General features: G+C 40.4%; 1 protein-coding gene across 1 annotated transcript; it reads left to right on the forward strand.

Annotated features, from left to right (window-relative positions):
• The first annotated feature begins 7,246 nt into the window (after positions 1-7,246).
• Positions 7,247-8,524, forward strand: s100b (S100 calcium binding protein, beta (neural)). Its single transcript, XM_047030995.1, has 3 exons — positions 7,247-7,351; positions 7,626-7,775; positions 7,855-8,524. Exons 2-3 carry the CDS (start codon positions 7,638-7,640, stop codon positions 8,002-8,004), a joined length of 288 nt encoding a protein of 95 aa, XP_046886951.1. The 5' UTR covers positions 7,247-7,351; positions 7,626-7,637; the 3' UTR covers positions 8,005-8,524.
• Positions 8,525-10,614: the final 2,090 nt, after the last annotated feature.

A 10,614-nucleotide genomic window follows, 5' to 3' on the forward strand; every position in this document is an offset into this window, starting at 1 on the left:
AGCATGGTGATGTCATCACAGGTAGGAGGAGACTCGGGGCAGAGCAAACGAAGGAGCCTATTAGCCCTCTATAATTAACGAATAAACAATATGTTAAATTACTCTCGTATTCGACACTTATTTCCATTATTCAAAAGACGGTCTCTTTTTTTTTTCAAACAGCGGGTATTTCTCCTGTTAAATATGCACTAGAGTTGCCATCGTGCTTGACAGGCACATTTTATGTGCCTTTTGTTTTACCAATCAGAGCGGACATTTACATACAAGGAAGAGGTGACTTGGTTAAGGCAGTTGCTACCTAACTTCAGCACAGTTGAATGTGGAATGTAAAGTGTACCGACACGAGGAGCGCATTCATTACCTTATCGGGCACTTTGTTTGAGAGAGAAGCTCAAGTGTCTGTGCATTAGTCTGTTTAAACCTTTGCACTTGATTTCTCTTCCTATGTTGTCTACTGTTAACAGATGTTCACTTGCATCGTATTATATGACACCAAGAAAGAAGGGCATCAGCCTAGGCGCATCCACAGTGTAACCATAGGGACTGATGAGACAGGCTTGAAGACTCTGAGAGAGAGACGTGTACAAGGATGCAATTGCTTAAAATGTAAGATGAAAGCATCCTGAGGGGAACAAACAACTGTTAGCTCCCTTGTCTAGAAAAAAAGATACAACTTCTGAGGATTTGTCTCCATAAGATCATCTGAACACTGTTTTTTTTTAGTATTTATTGACCGTCCTTCAGAGCATGGAAATATGAGTTGATTTATTTGACATCTCTCACAGTGCTATTTCACATTAAGATGATTAACCCTGAGAGGAATATTTGGAAAAGATGTTCTATATATGTTTTTTATTTTAATTAGGATTGGGAGTGTACATTGTTATTCACCATATAAGTCAAGATAATGGTATAGTTCAGCTGTGGGAGCTTTCACAGGTTGTTTCATATGGATATGACACCTTACCCATTTATCATCACCATGGCAAACATACTCAATCAGGGTTCTTTGTAAGAAAAGACAGAAATAAGGCCCCCTCAAGTGCTGTAGACAGCTTTTCCTCTCACGTTTGGCATAAACAGCCGTCCCCTCTCACAAAGAGGAACATTGTGCAGAGGTAAATGTGTTTTAGCACAACAACAATAGCTACCACTCTCCTCCATAGTGTGGGTCATTAGGAAGGGGGTTGGTTTTGATGGGATATCCATTCAGCACCATGGAAACAACTACATTTCAAAGAGTCTTTCCCCTCACTGCCTTTCAGGAAGATACCTTAAATTCTTGGTGTGAATATTGAGCATGAGCAATAATTGATAGTTTACCATCCAACTGTTTTAGACACACACTCACCATTATTCAGGATCTTCACAACCAGAGCACTTTCACTACAGATACAGAACAGCTCATCTATTTTTATGCAACACTGTTAAATAAAATTAGGTGGATCATGAATAAATCGTTTCCATAAACAGGTTGCACTGCGTCCGGTGTGATGCTTACTGAGATGAAATGGACAGATGGGTAAAAAAAGAGGCACACTATCATGGGAAAATACGATGCTGTACTATGATAATCTCCTCCACAGTGAACCTGTCTTTGTGTCAGTATTGCACAGTGCAATCACAGTGTAAAGCAAATCCTGGAATTAATTACATTCAGACTCCCCCAAGTAACTAAGAGCACTGTCTCACATTTATCATATATGTGCCTATTATATTTCTTATGTTTATATCTCGTATAAGATCCCCTCATTACTTGAGGGGAGTTGTTTAAAGCCTTTTCAAATATTTTAAATGGGAATGTATTCAATATTGTAACTCCACCATGAAGTCTTTCAAGAAATACTTCAGACAAGTGGGTCGATAGTGCCCGGTGACAGATGCTTCCCTTACAACAAGTTTTAATTGGAAATGCTATGCCCCACCTCCGCTCAGCAGCTGTTACCTGTCTGGAACGAGCGACACAGAGACAATGGCCTAAAACATCAGAGACTTCAAAGCGGTGAAGAAAACCTTTTAAAAAGCAGATTGTTCAGTCAAGGGGATAATATTGTTGTGTTTTACTGTTGTCTTAATGATGAGACTCGTGATAGATACATACCCCACTGAAACATAGTCAGGAGGACCCAGGCGTGAATAAAATGTGGACAGGTTGATAATCTGCTTCTGCATTGAAGAAAAGGCTGCTTCCTGGGTTGATCACTTACTGTATACAGTACATGCCAAACAGATCCCTAGGCCTTAATCCATCTCACCATGCTGTCTTCAAAAGCAAGCTGAGAGAAGCTATAAGACATTTGAGGGGCTACTTTACCCAGAACTCAGATGTAGAATTTATTTGATTGTACTGGCCCAGACTTGAGAGAATTTAGTACCCCGTGTCCATGACAACTCATGCTGGTCAATTTAATCATTCGAGGATTAAAAAGGTCAAATAAACAAAGAATGAGGGGGGTACCAAGCTCCAAATCACACCCCAGACCTGCAAAACTACCTCTCAGACAGAAGGGTTGGAGTCAAACCAATGCAGGAACAAACAGCCACTCAAAGGGTACAGTGTGAGAAATCAGTATGCAGAGAAATGCACTACATTTTCAGTTGACCCTGAAGAATAATCCTTATGTTGTGCTGTCTTGTAGCATTTCTAAAGCACAAGTAGACAACTGTACACCTTCACTCTTTGTTGGTTAGAAAATAGCAACACTGCATGCGAAAATTGCGAATGTCCATGCTGCTGCTGTTCCAAGGCAGACACTCTCAGCCAGTAGTGAGTAATGTGTTATCTTAGTGAGAGGTCAGCTGGACAGATACTCCTTTGTGTCTGTGCAAAGCTCAGGTTCCACCAGGACAGAGAAACACAGAGAGAGAGAGAGAGAGTGAGAGAGAGAGAGAGACAGAGAGAGAGAGAGAGAGAGAGAGAGAGAGGAAGAGAGGAAGAGAGAGTGGGATGGATATACCTACAATCTCAAGATCAAAACAAACGTGTGCAACCACACAACAACAGGATGGATTAGACCTAAACAACTAGAGCCCTATCCATTCCCTCTCCCTGTCTCTCGCCCTGCCCTTGTGTGTGGAGGTTGTGTGTGAGTGTGTTTACCATCTGAGTGTGTGTAAGTGCGGAGGGAGGGGGCAGTACATGTGCGGTACCTGTCCAAATGTATGTGTTTGGCAGTGGTCTTTTGTTGCTTTGAGGACATTTCCAGTACATCCCTGTACACTTCCATGTAATCATCCTGACAGTCATAAAAACAGTTCCTTGTCATTCCCCTGCTTGTGCCAGAGGTTAATTCTAATGTGTCTGGGGCTCGGCTCAGTCTGTCCGCCTTCAAGAATGATTACCTCTAATTGATGAAGTTTGCAAGACACAAATGACTGCTTTTGGACGTGGGACAAACAGGCTCAATTTAGTCCACGGAAGTCATCAAGACGCGGAAGTATCAAGGATTCACCCCCTCATGGGCTCATAGTGAACTCTGGTTGCCTCTCACTCTTTCTCTGCACTTAGACATTAAAATAGCATTGGGGTAAAGGAGCTTTACCACAGCAGATCATTCTCATTCTAATGGGATGAGAGGATCTATGTAAACTAAGTGAAAATTAATTGAGTCTATAAAATAGTTAAATGGTCATTTCACTGGTCCAGATGTCCATTTAGCCGTGTACACTTAGCTTGGACCTCTGAAAACCAGGTTTGTTTGCTTATTGACTAATGGCCCAATTAAGTCCCTTAATAAAATGCATTGTAATATGACAAGTCAAGTTAGATTTACCTATTCATTACAATGAAGACTGATACCTGATATGACCAAGGGGAAAATGTAGATGGAACCGGTTAGCATTTCTCCACCTTAATTCCTCTGACTGTGGGCATCATTTCATACAGTGTTCCACTTCATCTCAAGTTTTGCTGTCACCATTGCATTGATATATTTTAATGTGCCAACACTCACAATTGCTGATTCAGCCAGCGTGTTTGAATATTCAGCTCAGCTCATTGACACATTTCAGAACACATAGAAACAGTACAGTTGACGTGCGAGGTGACCTTAAAGTTTTTAAGAAAAGTAACTGTATTCAAATTTCTTTCACAACTTTTCAAAGAAGATTATACTCAAAATAATCAAGTCTTAACCTTGACTCAACGGAATTCCTCATCAAAATGTGTACAAAAGTGTCAAAATGATTTGAAGTTGAAGAAAATCTTTGGAATATGTGTGATAGGTCTTCCAATCTTACAACAGTTAATTCTCTGAGACAACAGAGCAATCACTTGCTACTTAAATGAGTGTTCACTGAGAGTATGTAAACACACATGACATTGTAAGCCTCCTTGTGTCTTTATGGAGTGAGCATCAGTACAGTACAGATATTCTCCATCATGGAGGATATAGGTCTGTAGGCCAGGGCTGTCTGTCGGTCACCTGAGAATGTGTACACTCTGTGGGGGATGGATAGCTCTGATCTGACAATCGTAAGCTGATCGTGGGTGGGGATTGTATCCTCGGCCTATCCTGAGTGAGAGTTACCCTGAAAGAGGATTACTGGGGCGATGAGAGATGACATGGCCACTTTGAAGCACACCACAAGACCATTTAGTAGCATGCATGTTTACATGTTGGAGTAGCGAAAGCCTGGAATTCATGTTTATTGGAGATATTCAATCAGGTTGTGACCAATTGTATGATGTCAGACAATGTAAGACTGTGTAGTCACTGAGTAGTATAGATTGTTTGTTTAATAAATATTGATGTGGTTGTTTGTGTACAATTTGGAAAGGGCCCCTCCACATATGAGTAACCGTGATTGTATAGAGTAGGCCTATTGGATTAGGTCAGAGAGACAGATATAGGATCTCCTGATCCTTACTGTAACTATTAGACATGAGGAGGAAGTCAAATAATCCAGGGTTGCCTTCACCTGCCTTGTTGATTGCTATCGTGTCACGTTTGACATGGCACGAACAACACATAGCCTGTCTGGAAGCAGCTTAGAATAGAGTTGACCCCCATGCAAAAGTAATCATTCTCTGTGCCAGCTAGACAGGAAAACATAATTTAAAAGGGGAGAATGTTTGGGGATGGTTTCTAAAAAATAATAGATAATCACTCTGACTTCAACTGTCCTGTATTCTTCGGAATTCTCTGTCATTTAAGTGTTCCGCTACTCCCATCTAGTGGTGAACACCCAGCATCATTTATCGGCTCTCAAAAATTTGATGTTCAGTAATGGACTAAATAGTGGTACAGGAGGTATCATTATGGGGTTCACCTGTTCCCAAATAGCTATGGTCACTGCTATTCTTTCTGCTGTCACACTTATTTAATCTAACTGTATAAAACTAAAACATCTAACTGATGTTAGTAATGATATCATATTATAATACAGTAATATAAACATAAAATTGGATGAAGCAGGATTGTAGAGTTGAATGATTCCAAACAATTCCATGCAATACTAGATGAAAGAAGAGTACAAATAAGGGGGATTTTTCATTTGCATAGCCCAGCGGTTTGCCTCCTGAGCCCATGCCAGGTGATGAGTCAGACCCTTGGCAAACCTTTGGAGCTCAGCTTGAGGTAATGGCCAATCACCATGGCAACGGGAAAGCTGAAGGAGCCTGCATGATCTTTCAAAGTTACCGCTCTTTTGCTGGAAGAATGTCATAAAAACAAACAACACAGGGCAGAAGAATCTCTTAAATATAAATCTTGGTATCTCATTATACTAGGATACAGTAGTTATTTACCTTGGTGGATTTGCGGCTGTTGTTAGTCGTCACTTCAGTGTATTATTAGATTTATTGTAGTACATCCTGGTATTATAATTATCTTGTGTACAAAGGGTCCGACCCTAATTAAATGGCTTCTGTACAGAACAATGTACCACATACCTCACTGCAAATGGAATGTAGTGGAAGACAGGCAAGCAGACAGACAGACAGACAGACAGACAGACAGACAGACAGACAGACAGGCAGGCAGGCAGGCAGGCAGGCAGGCAGGCAGGCAGGCAGGCAGGCAGGCAGGCAGGCAGGCAGGCAGACAGACAGACAGACAGGCACACAAGAAGGCACGCAGGCAGTTGATCTGACAACAATGAGTACACACATTTTCTTTAGACAGAGGCAGTGTTTCAGTCAACAATGGTTCACTGTTGTGATGGCATAAGAAGTTTATAGCAGAAGAGACAAAGAAACTTCTATCATGTCATAAATAGTACTTTCACTAAACATGGCAAACAGCTTCCTGACAGGAATGAATATGTGACACCAGTGAGTGAGGGCTTGCGGGGGAGGATGAAGTAAGTCCAGCAACCATCCAGTGTTGAATTAAACTTTTTGAATGTTAATTTAGCATTTCATAATTGCAGCAAACTGTGTGCTTACTGTCGGTGCATAACATAATGGTTTTGTGGTTCACATAACATCTGACGATAATCTTCAACCAACAATGCTTCCAGTACACCTTCAATTTAGTTTGCTTTCAGATCACCAACCATACATCCAGTAGGGCAGACAACGGTTGAGCAACACATTTGGCATGAGAGCGTTGGGCATCGGTAGCTGTGCCTGCTTGGTACTTCATGGGTGCATAGGGCACACGTCTGGCCAACTCCACCACAGAAAAGAATCTCTTCATTAACATGCAGAACCATCCGTTTCCTCTAAAACAGAGCATTGTTAGAAAGCAGTAGCCTGATTGAGTAAACAGGGGTGGGAATGGTAACGGCCAGAATGGTCCAGCCTGATTAAAGGAATTGCCATGCATAGATAATGGTCTATACATTGAAGACTTTAAATGACTGAGGCACATGTTTAAAGGCTTGTTTGTTAGTTTTTTCCTTGATTGGATTTGATGGGGTCCTTTTAACTTGGTGTGGTACTCTGTCATTACTCTTGTAAACAATTGAAATAGCATGGCCAATGGCTACTGCAATCAAATACATTAATATGGATTAAAAAGTAGTCGGTTAAATAAAACTATCCGGTATGGTTAACAGCATGTCATCAAGAACTACCAATTGTATATATTTCTGCAATGCAATACATTGTGTAAATCATCTGTTTGGAAAACAAATTCAAAAACCTGTCCACATAAGTTAAAACCATATTTTTGATTAAACATTTAAATGGTACTAAAAGCCTGTGTACCCATCAATAGTCACTTGTCTGCGGGCCCAGTGGAGTGAGTGGGATGAGAGGAGGCTATTGGTTAGTGAGCTGGACTGGCAGGGCATCTGGCCACAGTCCTGATCCTCTTCACCCCAACTATAAAAGCCAACGCTCCGTCCCTCCGTCACTAGTCACTCTGATAAGACAACAACCCCTGTTCCCGTCCAAGGCAAACAGGTAAGTCAAGATTGATCTCTCTTATTATTTCAGCCCCATTGTTTTTGTATGCACATGCATATCAAGAAATACTGTAATATTGTAGTTTGTGAGATGCATTCATAGTTGTTTTTGAATAGAAATAAGCGGTGATCTTTAACTGCTAAATAAATACTTTCTGAGAAATTCAAATACTAATTGCATTTTCTTGTGTGAATATGCTATTTGTGGTATATTATCAATATACATGAACATTTGACTGTGTTTTTGAACAAGTTCCTGGTTGATATTTTAGTATTACAGTACGATGACTGACCTGGAAAACTCCCTGGCCACAATTATCGATGTGTTTCACAAGCATGCAGAGAAAGATGGGGACAAGCATAAACTAAAGAAAAGTGAACTAAAGGACTTGATAAATGATGAATTACCTAATCTGGTTGGGGTAAGTTACAGTAAAACATGTACTATGCAATAAATCTATTAAAAAGTCAGACAATATTGATGTTCTGGTTTGCCCTCAGCAAGTGAAAGACCAAGCCACTATGGACAGTTTAATGGAGAGCCTGGATTCAGACGGAGACTCAGAGTGTGACTTCCAAGAGTTCATGACTTTCATCACCATGGTTACCGTCTGTTGCCATGAGTTCTTTGAGCACCATGAAGACGAGTAGGCACCAGGAAACACAAATGGGAAAACTAGTAAATTATGAGAATGAAATTAAGTCACCAACAGAAAATCCAGTACAAACTTTGGATAGTTTTTGATAGGGTTTCATATCGTATAACCTGTTGATGTAGAGACCTAAAGCTTCTATTCATTATCAATGTTTGATCTGTGTTTTTGCTCTGGTTTGATAATCATAACAGATATTGAGTCAAACTGTTGTTAGCTTATCATGATACTTCAGTGAAACAGTTTTGTCTTCTATATTCTATAACACTTTTCCTTATTAGTAAGTGATTTGGGTTCAAAATACAGAAGTTTATACTACCAGTACAGTATACAGTTCATTGTTTACTACCGAATAGCTTATGTAAATCGATATATCTGCATTATATGTTGCAAATCATTCTATCACCATTATGTCAGTCAAATGATGACTTTATACAAATGTCAATTGTTGAGTCCTCATGAGGTCTAACACAGCAAATATTGTCAGAATTAATAAAAACAAGTTCAAACCAACTTCAGATTGGGACATATTGTAAAATTTATTCTGCCTCAAGATGGCAGTGTTGCAATATCAGCAAAGAACAACCAAAAAGCATGGTTTACTCATAACCAGAGGGAACAATGTCAGAATATATCATTTTATCATATAATAACTTTTCACAATGGGCTTTGTATGAGTTCCGATTAAATTAGGACAAGAAAGTGCAATAATTGTGGTGACACAAGGACTGATCAACTAGTATAGGTTTTCACAATGAATTGCATAATATGACTTTTCAACTATAGACCTAGGAGATGGGCTTTTTTGACACAAAGCCTTAAGTTGAATTATGGATGTTGACATGACACTAAGTAACTGACAAAAATTATACAACGTTCAGGTCTGTATCTATTGTTGAAGTTTTTGAAGCTCGAAAATGAGGACTAGACTTGACATTGTAGTGCGAAAAAGTAGCTGTGGCTTGTACATTTCATGAAGCATGTGTTATACAATCTTGTGTCACTTACCTACCTACTTACCTACCTACTTACCTACTTACCTACTTACCTACTTACCTACCTACCTACCTACCTACCTACCTACCTACCTACCTACCTACCTACCTACCTATGGAGCACGTTTGATCAGAAAATGATTTGCATCAATAATTTGCATAATTTTCTGTTCCAATCAAAGTGCCTGTATTTGTCAAAATAAACAGTATGTGCATAAGGACTGAGCAGATGCATGTTTTTAAAATATAATGAAGACCCATGAGGAAAACATCTGCATGAGAGTTTACATTGTGTCCATGTAGTTACCACAGTGTTTGGACTTGATACTGTACCCTGAAGAGAAGTTTGGTATCTTCCCTGGAGACAATTTGCTCTCCCTCGAGTCATGACATTCTCCTTCCCTTGCTCAGTGACCTGTGGGAAACAGGTGGGGACACTGAGCCAGTGTGATGTGAAGGAGTTCCAGCTAGAACCAGGCCAACAGCAGGTCTTACAAACAGTCCAGCTGTCTCATTACAGAACCTGACTAAAATTGGTTCATACAGTGAGTTGGCATTCACTTCACACTTACGAGTAGAAAAATCCACCTGTTCAGTCTGTCTCCACCATTATGCAGAGGAAATCAGGTACCAGTGTCAGATCAAGTTATGACTTTATTCACACAAATCACATTGATTCGGTGCACAAATCCATCTTAAATGAGATGCCATAACAGTGTGTCTTGTTTATGATCCATCGAAGATTTCAAAATGCGAGTGAAGGGTGATGTGATAGATTCACAGTGGGGGAAAAATATCTGCCACTTCAATTTGCATCAAAGGAATAGACTCCCTGCTCATAACATTAACCCCCTGTTGTAGGACGTGACATCTCCAACAGGAGCATTTCTGACTATAGAGGAAACCTGGGTGAATGACATGCTGGGTTCTCAAACATTGCAACAGCAATATTGCTTTTGTTAATTGCCGGATAATGGACTCTCTGCAGGTTACTGTCTCCTCTAGTTCTGTGTCAGCGAACCATTGCCAGGACACGACAGAAGGACCCTCCCCCTGCTGTGACCGCGGTGGCAGTGCAGGGGTGGGCTTCTTAGGCCTTCCGCTGAGTTGATTACCTGTTCCTTCCCCTCAGCATCCACCAAGGAGCCATCTGCTTCCTCCCAATATGATTGGTTACCACAGTGGGACTCGAAGGCAATTACTTGCATGGGATGACTAAAAGAAATACTTTAATGACTGTGAGAGGTGAAAGATGACATGTTGGAGAGCCTTGCAGTGCCTTTGTTTGTCTTACTGTGTTGAAAAAAGCAATGGCCGATGGTAGGGGTTCATAGGTGCCCGTTAAGATTTTAGAGCTAAGACTTTCCACTGTAGGATATTAGATGCTAGCCACATATCCCAAGAACTGCAACAAAGTTGGAATTTGTTCATCATTATTTCTATTAACAATGACAAAACCCAGCATTGTTTGACATGAAAATCCTGCAATCAACAATTGTTATGTTGTCAACGTCAACAATCCTACTATCAAACCTCTCAAAGTCTCTCACTGCCTCCACTTTGATCCACCTGCACCTTTACCATCATTCTCAGTGGTAAATATTTGCTTGTGT

Source organism: Hypomesus transpacificus, chromosome 12, assembly GCF_021917145.1.
Source record: "Hypomesus transpacificus isolate Combined female chromosome 12, fHypTra1, whole genome shotgun sequence".
Lineage (NCBI taxonomy): Eukaryota > Metazoa > Chordata > Actinopteri > Osmeriformes > Osmeridae > Hypomesus > Hypomesus transpacificus.